We start from the raw sequence: 17,570 nt of genomic DNA on the forward strand, positions 1-17,570 counted from the left end.
ATTACTGTATATTGCCTATAACCAGAATGTTAATAAAAAAAAACACTAACCTTTTTATATTGCATTTATATTCTAATTGAAAGCCCACTATAAGCTGTATTCTCCCATATGACTCCTCAATGGTTAATGTACACGGCTAGCTTGGCAATACTTGCATCGTATTTAACCCAGCAGGAGGGTGGGGAGCTGCAATACATCCCTGTAGCCAATACTGCTATAGGAAACAATGGGAAAGGTCATGTGAAAGTCCAGTTCTTGATTTCCCCACAGCAAACGTCTCCCTGGATCTGTTGGGTGGCAGGTTAAAGGGGTTACAAAGTTAGCTTTGTTGAAAAAGGACAGGTCCATCAAGTTCCACTTTTCTCAGATCAATTATGCAACATTAATCCTTAGATTAATTATAACCTTCAATTTGATTAGATAATTATCAGGCCTTTTTAAATGCTGACACAGTACCTGCCATTACTTGGGGTAGGGCACTCTATAGTGTCACTACTCTTACTGTAAAGAATCTAAGTTGTCTAAAATCGCCTTTCCTCCAAATGTAGTGAAGTCCCTGTGTCGTCTGTAAAGTCCAAGGTATTTGTTACTTCACAAAACTGCTGGCCTGTCAAAATAATAACCAATCTTAGGGTACTTTCACACTAGCGTTTTTCTTTTCCGGCATAGAGTTCCGTCCTAGGGGCTCTATACCGGAAAAGAACTGATCAGTTTTATCCTAATGCATTCTGAATGGAGAGCATTCTGTTCAGGATGCATCAGGATGTCTTCAGTTCATTCTTTTTGACTGTTCAGGATGGAGATAATACCGCAGAATACAGTTTTATCTCCGGCCAAAAATCCGGAACACTTGCTGGATCCGGCATTTTTTTCCATAGGGATGTATTAGTGCCGAATCTGGCAATCAAAATACCGCATGACACCGGAAAGACGGATCCGGTATTTCAATGCATTTGTAAGACGGATCAGTATCCTGATCAGTCTTACAAATGCCATCAGTTGGCATATGGTTTGATGGATCCGGCAGGCAGTTCCGGCAACTGAACTGCCTGCCGAATTCCTCTGCCGCAAGTGTGAAAGTACCCTTACACTTACCTTTCTGGCCTACTCCGATACAGCGCTGCCTCTCCCCGGCCTTTTCTCTGGTCTGCAGCCAGTGGTATGTTACTGCGGCTGCAGCAGCAACATCCCATACACTGCTGCAGTCAATCATTGGCCATGTGCATTGACTGTTATCAGATTTTTATCTTACAATCCTATTCCCACCACTAGTTTAGCAGATGTTTGCTTGACATGAGTTCCAACCTGGAGGACCATTTGCCTTGATTCTGGGCATTGCTTGCTTGTATTGTTACTTGTCTGATACTAGAAGTGGCCAAGTGGTCATACACATTAGTCTAAAGTTGATCAAATTGGACGATTTCAATCAAACCAACCTTCGTTGGTTGAAATATAACAAGCTGACCAATGGTAGACCATTATCATTAATAGTCAGTTGCAATTAAAATTTTCCTCTTATAGTTGGAATTTTTTTTTTCATTTAACGAAAGATCGTTTGTGAACGAAAGACCCTTTAAAAAAAAAAAAAAAAAAAAAGTTCCTAGAAAGATCTTTTGTCCATCGCTCAGTTTCATTGAAAATGTATGGGCAGTTTGAACAACTGTGATGGCCAATATAGACTAAAATGTGTATGGTCGTTTCTGTGAAACCATTATTCCTCACATGATTCTTTACGGTAAGAGCAGTGAGACTATGGAACTCTCTGCCTGAGGAGGTGGTGATGGTGAATTCACTAAAAGAGTTCAAGAGGGGCCTGAATGTATTTGTGGAGTGTAATAATATTACAGGCTATAGCTACTAGAGAGGGGTCGTTGATCCAGGGGGTTATTCTGACTGACTGATTGGAGTCGGGAAGGAATTTTTTTGCCCTAAAGTGGGGAAAATTTGCTTCTACCTCACAGTTTGTTTGTTTTTTGCCTTCCTCTGGATCAACTTGCAGGATAACAGGCCGAACTGTTCAGCCACCAACCAACTTAGTCCATTGTGAATGGTCAGGTTGAGGAGGGAATGAATGATGACAACCAGATCTTGTATAACTTGCATCAGAAAAGTTTACTTTCTTAATTGTGCAAAGCAAAAGTACATGTGCAGAACACATAGAAAATATTGGGCAGAAAACCAACTACTGTAGCATTATGGGATCGAGAGAATGATATAAGCATACGTACATGTTTCTATCCAACATTTGAGACAGTCTAACATTATTGATTGACCTCTCTTATGTTCTTCCCAACATAATACTGTCCCATAAAATAATAAGCAAAGTATACTGAATACAAAAGATTTGTAAATGAATTTAGCAGGTTTCCATTTTGCTTGAGCAGAAGCCATCTCTTGCGAGGTGATTTTAGTATGGCATATCTTTATTCACAACCTCAGACTTCACAACTTTGCCATTATCCACATATTCAATAACCTGCTTTACTCTCCTTGTCATCTGTGATCCTAAAATAATTCAAAAGTGGAGTTATTTATTATTGCTATATATTAATGCAAGTATTAATAGGCCATCATGGATAATTAGTAGCTTCTACAAGGGCTTTCTGGGACCTACCCAATTAAACTGCCTAATGACTACCCTTTGAGGGGTTCAAGCCTGCCCTATTGCATATAGTAGTCCTGTTACAGATTTTGCACTAGGGTTAAGAAGCTACAGCTTACATCTCTACCCAGTGACATTGCTAACATTGGAATCTGGGTCACAAACCCCAGTTTTTTTTTATTGTTTTGCCCAGCAACCCAGATTTCTAGGTGAGAACTACTTTTAACTGCATCTATAATGGTGGAGCAGGAAGCTCTCCACTCCCAGCTCCACCATTCACTCAGTGACTCTGACCACAAGCCTGTAGACCACAAGATGCTAGGACATCTGCTTGCACTGATATTCCAATTGCACAGGCCAGAAGAGGTTTGCATATTGAATTCCTTTGAGGGAGCACTAAGGGGGGAATCATTTAGGGCACTAAGGGGCATAATTTCTGTGTAAGCGACACTAAATAATAATTATTATTATACAGGGAGCACTACGGTGCTTATACATTTACTAATAGAGGTTTCTAGCCCCACATTGCTGATGTTCATAGCTGGGATGGTGTAGCTAAGCATATTGCGGTATGTGTTCTTAATGTTATCTTATAGCTATAATGTCTTCAATACAATTTTGTTGGGGTGCGGTTATATGACTGCCTGTGCCTCCGATCTTTTAACACTAGTCTTTTGTCTGCCAAGAAAGCAGCTAGACATCTATTTGTTATGGGTTGGAAAGACAGGGCCTACATGAAAGACGCTGTTTAGCTACATTGTGGCCATCTTAGGTATATATCACACAATATATAAGGTAAGGTTTTGATTAAGTAAGAACAATGATTACCTGTGCTGGATCCTGAAGTACTGCCGGTTCCAGTATATTGCTTTGCTTGCCCTTTACCACTGCAATTGTTAAAAAAATATTATTAGTGCATCATAACGACCAAACTAAGTATATAAAATAAGCTTTCTAGTAATGGATTAGCTTACCTTTCTCCTCCTTCCAGAAGTCTGCGGTATTGTTCAATCTCTGCCTCCAATCTGGTCTTAATGTCCAGAAGATCTTCGTATTCTGCATTCTGGCACTCTATGTCTCCTCTAATCAGTGCCAGTTGTTCTTCAACTATAGTAATCTGTGCCTGAAGTTGTGAAATCTGCTGGCAGTACCGGCCTTCTGTCTCTGCCAGTGTGCTGTCCAGTGATTTTCTCTGCAAATGAGAAGGCATCGCCATAAGTCACCAGATATACTTGTCTAGAACTTTGCTTTTGCTGTTGTATTTAAGATTATGTGCATATTTTGCTACTAGTGAGCACTCTATTTTATATTGCTAGGAGTGTGGCAATAGGGGGTGCAGAGATTACAGTAAGTCCCTTGTGTTTTAGGGGACCCAAGGACTTTCTGTCACATAACAAGGCACCAGTGTTGTAAATTATACTCGGTAGGTGGGGTGGGTGTTAAAGATAATAATATTGAGACCCAGGAACTTTAATTTACATCTCTGGGCATGTGGAGCTCAGGGTAACCTGGAAGTAATAATAAACTTAAAAAAAATGCTTACCATGGCAATAAGTGACTGAAGCTCAATCTCCAAGGCTTGCAGTGTCCTCTTCAGCTCTGACACTTCACTCTTGCTGGTCTGTACCTGTTGTGCTCCAGTGTGTATTTCTTTCTTCAGATCTTCACTCTTGAGACAAAATATACAATTTTAGTCAGAGCAATTGGTTCTTAATATAACTATAGGGCCAGTTAAATGGTGTCACAAGAAAGAAAGATTCAGTAAAATACTGATATGTGAATAGAACCTAAAAAGCAGTCTTACCATTTTATTGTATCGGTCTTCAGCATCCCTGCGATTCTTCTCAGCCATTGCTTCATATTGTGCTCGCATACCATTCAATACCTGCGTTAGATCGTTACCTGGTGCAGCATTCATTTCTACGGTGACTTGACCCATAGTTTGTTCTTTGCCTCCCTTCATTTCCTATGGAGAAAAGAGTTGTCTTTTGTAATACTCTATATCACACAGTTCACACCCATTAAAATGTCTATTTGATTTCTTCTCAACTGACAGCTTCAAGGTTCTTCTTGAGGACATCAACTTCTTCAGCGAGACTCGGAAGTTGGGATTCCAAGTCAGACCTGATCATGGCCAGTTCATCCAGGACTCTGCGCAGGCCATTAATATCGGCCTCTACACCCTGGCGGAGAGTCTGCTCATTCTCAAACCTGACAAGACATACATATGGGTACTTATTGATTACATACATTGGTGGCTCCAAAAACCTATGCTAAAAATTGGTTGGGCTGTAGATACTGTAGTTAAGATGTATTGACTGGTCTGTAATTGGGAAGCCATGAACTAGATTAGTATTTGTATCAAAGGCAAACTTACTTCAGCCTGAAGTCATCGGCAGCAAGCCTGGAATTGTCAATTTGCAAGACTACGCTTGTATTTTGATTGATGGCTGTAACAATCTGCAAAGAACAAGTGATTATTCCGCCATTTCATTGGATGTAACATTTTTTATTTAATTTTGTACAGATTAAATTTCTAGTGTTATCTGATGCTAAACAGTGTAGAATGCACCATAGGCAAATGTAGAATTGAAATATGTGCACCTGCACCATGGACTGTATCTACCCAAATTTCTGAGTAACTGAAATAACATTCCTCTGTACAAATGAGATGGTACCAGCAAAGCAGGATGAAAACATATTATTATACAGCACTAACATGTCTCATTCACAATATTTGCTCCATATACACCGACAAAGACATTTCTAGTTGTTTGTAAAGCTTACCTGACCGTTGAGCTGGTCAATTGTGGCAAAATACTTTGAGTAGTCTTTTCCTTTATCCCCTGAACCACTACCAGCCCTTTGCTTTTCATACCATTCCTTAATCTTACGCTCAAGCTCAGCATTTGCTTCTTCCAAGGCACGGACTTTATCCAGATAATTGGCCAACCGGTCATTAAGATTCTGCATTGTATGTTTTTCACTTCCAGAGAAGAAGCCTTCACCTCCTCCAAAACCACCATAGTGTCCTCCACCACCATAGTGTCCTCCAAAACCAGCTGCTCCACCACCATGGCTTCCTCCAAAGCCACCTGATCCACCACCATGGATTCCTCCAAAGCCACCTGATCCACCACCATAGCTTCCTCCAAATCCAACACCACTACCACTACTAAAGCAATAGTTAGCTGCTCCGCTAGTGAGATGACCAGCACCACCACCATATCCAATACCTGCTTCATAGCCTAATCCACCACCATAAGCACCACTTCCTGCTCCACTGTGAGATGAGGCTTTGTGAGATGACTGTTTATGAGAATAAGAAGACATGTTGTTTTAGCAAGAGGACACCCTTTCCAAATGAAAAAGCAGCTTCAATGGAGAGTGTAATATATGCACGGCTTCTATTCTTTATATACCAGATTCTAAGGGTGTGTCATACCCAAATGTTAATGGTTTTTTTCCAGACATAGTGTTCCTTGCCAAGTTATTGCTTCTGCTTATAGCATTTATCAATTATCATTATTAATTTGCATCACTCTAGCACTGTTCTTCTCACCCATGGGTTGTTTGTCGTGTTAGCCTGAATTTAGGGTGGAGCACATATAACCATTACACATTTTAATCACCTTTATAGAGGGTAAGATTTCTGTACTTGAATATATCAAGAGAATAATTGTTATATTTTATAACTACAGATGTTTAGAAGAAGAAAAGAAGAAAATCCCTTTATTTAGGTTATACTTACCTACTTTTAAAAGAAACCTTTCATACAATGTAGAATTTCTTTTTTTTTATATTTTTTATATTAGGGACGGCATTCACCATGGATATGTTTGTTATTAGGTTTTTAAAGGGTACGGCTAGACGGTGATATTGGTCACGCGACAGCCAGCGGCCAGGTTCACTAAGTAACGGTAATCCCATGAAAGTGAATGGGATTGAAGCACCATGGCTGCAGTGCAAAGGCAAATACCACTGTATATGCAGCAGCAAATGGCTCTACACGCAAAGACATATGCAAACACTGGAAACATTACATTTATATGTACTCCCGGACATCCGCGTATACCCTTTAGATTGTTGAACAAATATAGGAAAGCTAGAGGCCTAGGCCTCTCTAATATCTACGATTACTACCTTGCCACCCACTTGAGCTTTCTGAGATAATGGTGGGGCGGGACTTACAGCATCACTGGATACACATAGAGACGGCTGTCTCACCTGGACCCAACTTAAAGGCCTTACTCATGGCCATCCTCGACCCAACACTCTCTCTTGGAACCCTTCCAAGCCTCCCTTCCACCTTAATTTCACTATGGAGGACTTTCCACTCCAAGGCTTCCAAAGCTCAGTTTTCCCTTCGATCATAGGCCCCATTTGAGGCACTGAAATTCTTCATCCCTGATATAGATTTAACAACATGGGTACCTAATGGCCTTTTTTCAGTAGCATTCCTTTTTTATACCTCCCAGTTTAAACAGTTCTCCTTACATGAACAATACCTTATTCCCCACAAAGATTTTTACATGTATGTCAGAATTCACCATCTCATCCAAACTAAGGACCCTTTTACGGTATCAGTGTGTAAGGAGGTTTTTGACCTCTGGAATACTAAGGGACCTTCATCGAGAGGCTAGAGGCCTCTATATTCTATTCTTGATTCTAAACAAATGTTTTTTAAATCAATACCATTTATTACATGGGAAAAGGAACTGGGTAAGGATTTTTTTAGGCTTCTAGCTGGTCATCCTCACTTTCTTTTATATCTACAACATTCACTTGTGTTTCTCATTATGAGGCTGCTATAAAAACAATGCTCAAATGGTACCTCACACCTGACAGGTTAAGCCACATTTGCCTGGGCACTTCTCATTTATGTTGGAGGGGGGGTGTCAGCAGAGGATCCCTATTTCATATACTCTGGTCGTGCCCTATAATTCAAACTATGTGGAGGGGGAGTTATGACCTCCTCTCCTCTATCATGGCGGGACACATAACTCCCTCCCCAGAACTGGCCATGCTTTTTCAAAACATTGTGGACTACCCAGCCCATTTATGCTATGTGATAGCCATGTCTTGTCAAAAAATTGGTTATAACGAGATATTGGAAAACCCCAACTATCCCACCATTGCAAGAGGTTGTAGACTTGGTGAACACCTCCTGCACATATGAAAAAATGCTGAACCACACCTACCTTCAATTTGAAGCCTTTTGGCAGATCTGGCTGTCCTCTACTTTTGTGGTTATAACTAGCAATTAGAATCTCCTGTTACCATTTTCTACTGCTGAGAGTGTGCAGTTTAGCTTTTTCCTTTATTTTCTATTATATTCTGTTATATTTTGTACTTACCTACATGGATCCACATGGTTGGAGCACTACTCCTGTGTGCGAAAACTCTGGGCATATTTACAGCCTGGCCCATTGACATCCTTTGCACAGACATTTGCTTTCTTATTCATTCGCCATACCATAAGGCTGGGTTCACACTTGAGCGTTGCGCAAACGCGCGTTTTACGCGCGTTTTTGACGCGCATTTTTATGCGCGTTTTTGTAATAGTAAACGCGCGTTTGACGCGCGTTTGTGTGATTCACTACAGTGTCCTATGGCCACAAACGCCCCAAAAGTCGCTCATGTACTTTTTGGAGCGTCGGGCGTTTTACAGCGCGATCGTACGCGCTGTAAAACGCCCAAGTGTGAACCATTCCCATAGGGAATCATTGGTTTCTCCTTGTTGAGCGTTTTACAGCGCGTAGGAACGCGCTGTAAAACGCTCAGGTGTGAACCCAGCCTTAGATCTCTTGTGCTTGTATGCATAATTGCTAACTGAATATGGAGTGTCTGTCACCATATGATGTTCTGATGTAATGATCAAAAATGGTTATATTGTTTTTCTATTTGAATATTTTTAAAACCCAATTTTCACCTTAAGGACCAGACTGATTTTTGCAAATCTGACATGTGTCACTTTATGTGGTGATAACTTGAAAACTCTTTTACTTTTCCAAGCCATTCTGAGATTGTTTACTCATCACATATTGTACTTCATGACAGTGGTAAATTTGAATCAAAATATTTCATTTTTATTTATAAAAAAATACCCAACTTACCAGAAATGTTAAAAAATTAGCAACTTTCAAAATTTCTATTTATCTGCTTTTAAAACAGATAGTGATACCTCATATAATAGTTATTACTTTACATTTCCCATATGTCTACTTCATGTTTGGATCATTTTGTGAATGCTGGCTTAGAAGTTTAGAAGCAAATCTTGAAATTTTTCAGAAAATTTCCAAAACCCACCTTTTAAGGGCCAGTTCAGGTCTGACGTCACTTTGTGAGGCTTACGTAATAGAAACCACCCAAAAATGACCCCGATTTAGAAACTACACCCCTTAAGGTATTAAAAATAGATTTTTACAAACATTGTTAACCCTTTAGGTGTTTCACAAGAATTAACGGAAAATGGAGAATTTGAATTTTTTGGGCAGATTTTCCATTTTAATTATTTTTTTTCCGATAACAAAGCAAAGGTTAACAGCCAAACACAACTCAATATTTATTGCCCTGATTCTGTAGTTCACAGAAACACCCCATATATGGTCTTAAACTGCTGTATGGCTACACAGCAGGGCGCAGAAGAAAAGAAACGCCATATGGTTTTTGGAAGGCAGATTTTGATGGACTGGTTTTTTGACACCATGTTCCATTTGAAGCCCCCCCGATGCACCCCTAGAGTAGAAACTCCAAAAAAGTGACCCCATTTTAGAAACTACAACCCTCAAGGTATTCAAAACTGATTTTAAAAACTTTGTTAACCCTTTAGGTGTTTTACAAGAATTAATTGAAAATGGATATGAAATTTCAGAATTTTTTGGGCAGATTTTCCATTTTAATAATTTTTTCCACTAACAAAGCAAGGGTTAACAGCCAAACTAAACTCAATATATATTGCCCTGATTCTGTAGTTTACAGAAACACCCCATAGGTGATTGTAAACTGCTGTGCGGGTACACAGCAGGGTGCAGAAGGAAAGGAATGTCATATGGTTTTTGGAAGGCAGATTTCACTGGGATAATTTTAACTTGCCATGTCACAATTGAAGACCCCCTGATGCACCCCTAGAGTAGAAACTCCCAAAAAGTGACCCCATTTTGGAAACTACGGGATAAGGTGGCAGTTCTGTTAGTACTATTTTAGGGTACAGATGATTTTTGGTTGCTCTATATTACAGTTTTTGTGAGGCAAGGTAACAAACAGTTTTGGCACTGTTTTTATTTTTTGCTATTTACAACATTCATCTGAAAAGTTAGATCATGAGCTATTTTTATAGAGCAGGTTGTTACGGATGTGACAATACCAAATATCACAACTTTTTTTGTTATTTGTTTCAGTTTTATATAATAAAGCTTTTTTGTAAAAAAATATTTTTTTGTGTCTCCATATAATGTTTTTTTATGGCGACTGTGTTATGTAGGGGCTCATTAGAGGCTGGATCTCCTGGGCACCCGTAGAAGGCAGGTCCCGATGTCATGCAAGGCATTGGGCAGCCTCTGCACGGCATCAGGCTCCCTCACCTGCCACAAACCACTTCTATGTCTCGGTCAGTGCTGATTGCAGCATAGAAGGGGTTAATCCGCCAGCATTGCTGTAGACAGCGATGTCGGCGGATACAGCAGGGGCCTGGCTATCAGGGACTGCCGGACCCTGCAGTGATCGGGTGGGTGCAGCTCCTGCACCCACCCGATCAGCCTGCCGTACTTGCACGGAATTTTGCATTAGGGGGTTAAAAATATTGTCATTAACACTGCAAACATGAAAAAACCTGAATTACATTACTATTATACTTACTATATGAAAATCTAAAGTTCTTTGTGCATTTTTAATCAAAATTGTGTTGTCCCATTAATAGTGTGTTTAGAGATTGCTGGTTAACATGGCAAGGTATAATCCTGGTTCCATCAATGACCTAAAGGATACTTGTCCAGTCTTGTAATACACTCCCCTAGGCTGGATAGATAGCTGCACCTAAACTGTTGCCCTGACCAAGTCTTGAGGATCATCCTTTGAATAGATGTAAAATAATTCCTTTAATTTTCTTAAGTCTTAGCTCGTTAGAAAGTTTAATTTGTTTAACTTTAGATTTGGTTCAACATGTGAATTTTAATAATTGCAATGACATAACTGATGAATATTTATCTAGTGCACTTGGCAAGCAGTGAGCTGATAGTTTCCAAGAAATAGTGCAGAAAAGTTCCTGGAGCTCCAGGGAGACATGTATGGTGGGCGTGTGTGAGAGTGCGTGAAACATAAAAAAATTGAATATTAGAGGAGTGAGTGATGAGTAGATTTAGTGCTGCATTACTGTATATTGCCTATAACCAGAATGTTAATAAAAAAACACTAAACTTTTTATATTGCATTTATATTCTAATTGTAAGCCCGCTAGAAGCCTTATTCTCCCATATGACTCCTCAATAGTTAATGTACACGGCTAGCTTGGCAATACTTGCATCATATTTAACCCAGCAGGAGGGTGGGGAGCTGCAGTACATCCCTGTAGCCAATACTGCTATAGGAAACAATGGGAAAGGTCCAATTCCTGATTTCCCCACAGAAAAAGTGTCCCAGGATCTGTTGGGTGGCAGGTTAAAGGGGTTACAAAGTTAGCTTTGTTGAAAAAGGACAGGTCCATCAAGTTCAACTTTTCTCAGATCAATTATGCAACATTAATCCTTAGATTAATTATAACCTTCAATTTGATTAGATAATTATCAAGCCTTTTTAAATGCTGACACAGTACCTGCCATTACTACCTCTTGGGGTAGGGCACTCTATAGTGTCACTGCTCTTACTGTAAAGAATCCTTTCCCGTATTGTTGTCTAAAATCGCCTTTCCTCCAAATGTAGTGAATGTCCCCGTGTCGTCTGTAAAGTCCAAGGTATTTGTTACTTCACAAAACTGCTGGCCTGTCAGAATGATAACCAATCTAAGGGTACTTTCACACTAGCGGTTTTCTTTTCCGGTACAGAGTTCCGTCCTAGGGGCTCTATACCTGAAAAGAACTGATCAGTTTTATCCTAATGCATTCTGAATGGAGAGCGTTCTGTTCAGGATGCATCAGGATGTCTTCAGTTCATTCTTTTTGACTGTTCAGGACGGAGATAATACCGCAGAATACGGTTTTATCTCCGGCCAAAAATCCGGAACACACATTTTTTTCTATAGGGATGTATTAGTGCCGGATCTGGCATTCAAAATACTGCAATGTCAGATCCGTCTTTTCCGGATGACACTGGAAAGATGGATCCAGTATTTCAATGCATTTGTAAGACAGATCAGGATCCTGATCAGTCTTACAAATGCCATCAGTTGGCATACATCTTGATGGATTCGGCAGGCAGTTCCGCCGACTGAACTGCCTGCCGGATTGCTCTGCCGTAAGTGTGAAAGTACCCTTACACTTACCTTTCTGGCCTACTCCGATACAGCGCTGCCTCTCCCCGGCCTTTTCTCCGGTCAGAAGCCAGTGGTATGTTACTGCGGCTGCAACAGCAACATCCCATACACTGCTGCAGTCAATCATTGGCCATGTGCATTGACTGTTATCAGATTTTTATCTTACAATCCTATTCCCACCACTAGTTTAGCAGATGTTTGCTTGACATGAGTTCCAACCTGGAGGACCATTTGCCTTGATTCTGGGCATTGCTTGCGTGTATTGTTACTTGTCTGATACTAGAAGTGGCCAAGTGGTCATACACATTAGTCTAAAGTTGATCAAATTGGACGATTTCAATCAAACCAACCTTCGTTGGTTGAAATATAACAAGCTGACCAATGGTAGACCATTATCATTAATAGTCAGTTGCAATTAAAATTTTCCTCTTATAGTTGGAATTTTTTTTTTTCATTTAACGAAAGATCGTTTGTGAACGAAGGACCCTTTAAAAAAAAAAAAAAAAAGTTCCTAGAAAGATCTTTTGTCCATCGCTCAGTTTCATTGAAAATGTATGGGCAGTTTGAACAACTGTGATGGCCAATATAGACTAAAATGTGTATGGTCGTTTCTGTGAAACCATTATTCCTCACATGATTCTTTACGGTAAGAGCAGTGAGACTATGGAACTCTCTGCCTGAGGAGGTGGTAATGGTGAGTTCACTAAAAGAGTTCAAGAGGGGCCTGAATGTATTTGTGGAGTGTAATAATATTACAGGCTATAGCTACTAGAGAGGGGTCGTTGATCCAGGGGGTTATTCTGACTGACTGATTGGAGTCGGGAAGGAATTTTTTTGCCCTAAAGTGGGGAAAATTTGCTTCTACCTCACAGTTTGTTTGTTTTTTGCCTTCCTCTGGATCAACTTGCAGGATAACAGGCCGAACTGTTCAGCCACCAACCAACTTAGTCCATTGTGAATGGTCAGGTTGAGGAGGGAATGAATGATGACAACCAGATCTTGTATAACTTGCATCAGAAAAGTTTACTTTCTTAATTGTGCAAAGCAAAAGTACATGTGCAGAACACATAGAAAATATTGGGCAGAAAACCGACTACTATAGCATTATGGGATCGAGAGAATGATGTAAGCATACGTACATGTTTCTATCCAACATTTGAGACAGTCTAACATTATTGATTGACCTCTCTTATGTTCTTCCCAACATAATACTGTCCCATAAAATAATAAGCAAAGTATACTGAATACAAAAGATTTGTAAATGAATTTAGCAGGTTTCCATTTTGCTTGAGCAGAAGCCATCTCTTGGGAGGTGATTTTAGTATGGCATATCTTTATTCACAACCTCAGACTTCACAACTTTGCCATTATCCACATATTCAATAACCTGCTTTACTCTCCTTGTCATCTGTGATCCTAAAATAATTCAAAAGTGGAGTTATTTATTATTGCTATATATTAATGTAAGTATTAATAGGTCATCATGGATAATTAGTAGCTTGTACAAGGGCTTTCTGGGACCTACCCAATTTAACTGCCTAATGACTACCCTTTGAGGGGTTCAAGCCTGCCCTATTGCATATAGTAGTCCTGTTACAGATTTTGCACTAGGGTTAAGAAGCTACAGCTTACATCTCTACCCAGTGACATTGCTAACATTGGAATCTGGGTCACAAACCCCAGTTTTTTTTTTTATTGTTTTGCCCAGCAACCCAGATTTCTAGGTGAGAACTACTTTTAACGGCATCTATAATAGTGGAGCAGGAAGCTCTCCACTCCCAGCTCCACCATTCACTCAGTGACTCTGACCACAAGCCTGTAGACCACAAGATGCTAGGACAGGGCATCAACACATCTGCTTGCACTGATATTCCAATTGCACAGGTCAGAAGAGGTTTGCATATTGAATTCCTTTGAGGGAGCACTAAGGGGGGAATCATTTAGGGCACTAAGGGGCATAATTACTGTGTAAGGGACACTAAATAAGAATTATTATTATACAGGGAGCACTACGGTGCTTATACATTTACTAATAGAGGTTTCTAGCCCCACATTGCTGATGTTCATAGCTGGGATGGTGTAGCTAAGCATATTGCGGTATGTGTTCTTAATGTTATCTTATAGCTATAATGTCTTCAATACAATTTTGTTGGGGTGCGGTTATATGACTGCCTGTGCCTCCGATCTTTTAACACTAGTCTTTTGTCTGCCAAGAAAGCAGCTAGACATCTATTTGTTATGGGTTGGAAAGACAGGGCCTACATGAAAGACGCTGTTTAGCTACATTGTGGCCATCTTAGGTATATATCACACAATATATAAGGTAAGGTTTTGATTAAGTAAGAACAATGATTACCTGTGCTGGATCCTGAAGTACTGCCGGTTCCAGTATATTGCTTTGCTTGCCCTTTACCACTGCAATTGTTAAAAAAAAATTATTAGTGCATCATAACGACCAAACTAAGTATATAAAATAAGCTTTCTAGTAATGGATTAGCTTACCTTTCTCCTCCTTCCAGAAGTCTGCGGTATTGTTCAATCTCTGCCTCCAATCTGGTCTTAATGTCCAGAAGATCTTCGTATTCTGCATTCTGGCACTCTATGTCTCCTCTAATCAGTGCCAGTTGTTCTTCAACTATAGTAATCTGTGCCTGAAGTTGTGAAATCTGCTGGCAGTATCGGCCTTCTGTCTCTGCCAGTGTGCTGTCCAGTGATTTTCTCTGCAAATGAGAAGGCATCGCCATAAGTCACCAGATATACTTGTCTAGAACTTTGCTTTTGCTGTTGTATTTAAGATTATGTGCATATTTTGCTACTAGTGAGCGCTCTATTTTATATTGCTAGGAGTGTAGCAATAGGGGGTGCAGAGATTACAGTAAGTCCCTTGTGTTTTAGGGGACCCAAGGACTTTCTGTCACATAACAAGGCACCAGTGTTGTAAATGATACTCGGTAGGTCGGGTGGGTGTAAAAGATATAATATTGAGACCCAGGAACTTTAATTTACATCTCTGGGCATGTGGAGCTCAGGGTAACCTGGAAGTAATAATAAACTTACAAAAAAATGCTTACCATGGCAATAAGTGACTGAAGCTCAATCTCCAAGGCTTGCAGTGTCCTCTTCAGCTCTGACACTTCACTCTTGCTGGTCTGTACCTGTTGTGCTCCAGTGTGTATTTCTTTCTTCAGATCTTCACTCTTGAGACAAAATATACAATTTTAGTCAGAGCAATTGGTTCTTAATATAACTATAGGGCCAGTTAAATGGTGTCACAAGAAAGAAAGATTCAGTGAAATACTGATATGTGAATAGAACCTAAAACACAGTCTTACCATTTTATTGTACCGGTCTTCAGCATCCCTGCGATTCTTCTCAGCCATTGCTTCATATTGTGCTCGCATACCATTCAATACCTGCGTTAGATCGTTACCTGGTGCAGCATTCATTTCTACGGTGACTTGACCCATAGTTTGTTCTTTGCCTCCCTTAATTTCCTATGGAGAAAAGAGTTGTCTTTTGTAATACTCTATATCACACAGTTCACACCCATTAAAATGTCTATTTGATTTCTTCTCAACTGACAGTTTCAAGGTTCTTCTTGAGGACAGCAACTTCTTCAGCGAGACTCGGAAGTTGGGATTCCAAGTCAGACCTGGTCATGGCCAGTTCTTCCAGGACTCTGCGCAGGCCATTAATATCGGCCTCTACACACTGGCGGAGAGTCTGCTCATTCTCAAACCTGACAAGACATACATATGGGTACTTATTGATTACATACATTGGTGGCTCCAAAAACCTATGCTAAAAATTGGTTGGGCTGTAGATACTGTAGTTAAGATGTATTGACTGGTCTGTAATTGGGAAGCCATGAACTAGATTAGTATTTGTATCAAAGGCAAACTTACTTCAGCCTGAAGTCATCGGCAGCAAGCCTGGAATTGTCAATTTGCAAGACCACGCTTGTATTTTGATTGATGGCTGTAACAATCTGCAAAGAACAAGTGATTATTCCGCCATTTCATTGGATGTAACATTTTTTATTTAATTTTGTACAGATTAAATTTCTAGTGTTATCTGATGCTAAACAGTGTAGAATGCACCATAGGCAAATGTAGAATTGAAATATGTGCACCTGCACCATGGACTGTATCTACCCAAATTTCTGAGTAACTGAAATAACATTCCTCTGTACAAATGAGATGGTACCAGCAAAGCAGGATGAAAACATATTATTATACAGCACTAACATGTCTCATTCACAATATTTGCTCCATATACACCGACAAAGACATTTCTAGTTGTTTGTAAAGCTTACCTGACCGTTGAGCTGGTCAATTGTGGCAAAATACTTTGAGTAGTCTTTTCCTTTATCCCCTGAACCACTACCAGCCCTTTGCTTTTCATACCATTCCTTAATCTTACGCTCAAGCTCAGCATTTGCTTCTTCCAAGGCACGGACTTTATCCAGATAATTGGCCAACCGGTCATTAAGATTCTGCATTGTATGTTTTTCACTTCCAGAGAAGAAGCCTTCACCTCCTCCAAAACCACCATAGTGTCCTCCACCACCATAGTGTCCTCCAAAACCAGCTGCTCCACCACCATGGCTTCCTCCAAAGCCACCTGATCCACCACCATGGATTCCTCCAAAGCCACCTGATCCACCACCATAGCTTCCTCCAAATCCAACACCACTACCACTACTAAAGCAATAGTTAGCTGCTCCGCTAGTGAGATGACCAGCACCACCACCATATCCAATACCTGCTTCATAGCCTAATCCACCACCATAAGCACCACTTCCTGCTCCACTGTGAGATGAGGCTTTGTGAGATGACTGTTTATAAGAATAAGAAGACATGTTGTTTTAGCAAGAGGACACCCTTTCCAAATGAAAAAGCAGCTTCAATGGAGAGTGTAATATATGCACGGCTTCTATTCTTTATATACCAGATTCTAAGGGTGTGTCATACCCAAATGTTAATGGTTTTTTTCAAGACATAGTGTTCCTTGCCAAGTTATTGCTTCTGCTTATAGCATTTATCAATTATTATTATTAATTTGCATCACTCTAGCACTGTTCTTCTCACCCATGGGTTGTTTGTCGTGTTAGCCTGAATTTAGGGTGGAGCACATATAACCATTACACATTTTAATCACCTTTATAGAGGGTAAGATTTCTGTACTTGAATATATCAAGAGAATAATTGTTATATTTTATAACTACAGATGTTTAGAAGAAGAAAAGAAGAAAATCCCTTTATTTAGGTTATACTTACCTACTTTTAAAAGAAACCTTTCATACAATGTAGAATTTTTTTTTTTTTTTATTAGGGACGGCATTCACCATGGATATGTTTGTTATTAGGTTTTTAAAGGGTACGGCTAGACAGTGATATTGGTCACGCGACAGCCAGCGGCCAGGTTCACTAAGTAACGGTAATCCCATGAAAGTGAATGGGATCGAAGCACCATGGCTGCAGTGCAAAGGCAAATACCACT

At 40.0% G+C, this 17,570-nt stretch overlaps 2 protein-coding genes across 2 annotated transcripts; both read right to left on the reverse strand.

The window, feature by feature from the left end:
* Positions 1–2,093: 2,093 nt before the first annotated feature.
* On the reverse strand, positions 2,094–6,004 carry LOC122942425 (keratin, type I cytoskeletal 47 kDa-like). The gene is made up of 8 exons (XM_044300042.1): positions 5,390–6,004; positions 4,980–5,062; positions 4,657–4,813; positions 4,407–4,568; positions 4,146–4,271; positions 3,577–3,794; positions 3,431–3,489; positions 2,094–2,505 (listed from the first exon to the last, which is right to left on the reverse strand). The coding sequence occupies exons 1-8, from the start codon at positions 5,933–5,935 to the stop codon at positions 2,408–2,410; spliced, it is 1,449 nt and encodes a 482-aa protein (XP_044155977.1). The 5' UTR covers positions 5,936–6,004; the 3' UTR covers positions 2,094–2,407.
* A 7,068-nt stretch (positions 6,005–13,072) lies between these two features.
* On the reverse strand, positions 13,073–16,999 carry LOC122942363 (keratin, type I cytoskeletal 47 kDa-like). Its single transcript, XM_044299936.1, has 8 exons — positions 16,384–16,999; positions 15,974–16,056; positions 15,651–15,807; positions 15,401–15,562; positions 15,140–15,265; positions 14,571–14,788; positions 14,425–14,483; positions 13,073–13,484 (listed from the first exon to the last, which is right to left on the reverse strand). The coding sequence occupies exons 1-8, from the start codon at positions 16,927–16,929 to the stop codon at positions 13,387–13,389; spliced, it is 1,449 nt and encodes a 482-aa protein (XP_044155871.1). The 5' UTR covers positions 16,930–16,999; the 3' UTR covers positions 13,073–13,386.
* Between the last annotated feature and the right edge of the window lie 571 nt (positions 17,000–17,570).

Source organism: Bufo gargarizans, chromosome 6 (assembly GCF_014858855.1).
Source record: "Bufo gargarizans isolate SCDJY-AF-19 chromosome 6, ASM1485885v1, whole genome shotgun sequence".
NCBI lineage: Eukaryota > Metazoa > Chordata > Amphibia > Anura > Bufonidae > Bufo > Bufo gargarizans.

What these genes read in the sequence shown, in the direction of transcription:
- LOC122942425 (XM_044300042.1), bottom strand. Translation starts at nt 5,935, where the DNA reads ATGTCTTCTTATTCTCATAAACAGTCATCTCACAAAGCCTCATCTCAC. An exon ending in GCCGATGACTTCAGGCTGAA is followed by an intron (nt 4,814 to 4,979) that starts GTAAGTTTGCCT and finishes ATGTCTTGTCAG; the next exon opens with GTTTGAGAATGAGCAGACTC. An exon ending in CTTCTGGAAGGAGGAGAAAG is followed by an intron (nt 3,490 to 3,576) that starts GTAAGCTAATCC and finishes TAACAATTGCAG; the next exon opens with TGGTAAAGGGCAAGCAAAGC.
- LOC122942363 (XM_044299936.1), bottom strand. Translation starts at nt 16,929, where the DNA reads ATGTCTTCTTATTCTTATAAACAGTCATCTCACAAAGCCTCATCTCAC. An exon ending in GCCGATGACTTCAGGCTGAA is followed by an intron (nt 15,808 to 15,973) that starts GTAAGTTTGCCT and finishes ATGTCTTGTCAG; the next exon opens with GTTTGAGAATGAGCAGACTC. An exon ending in TACTTCAGGATCCAGCACAG is followed by an intron (nt 13,485 to 14,424) that starts GTAATCATTGTT and finishes GAATTATTTTAG; the next exon opens with GATCACAGATGACAAGGAGA.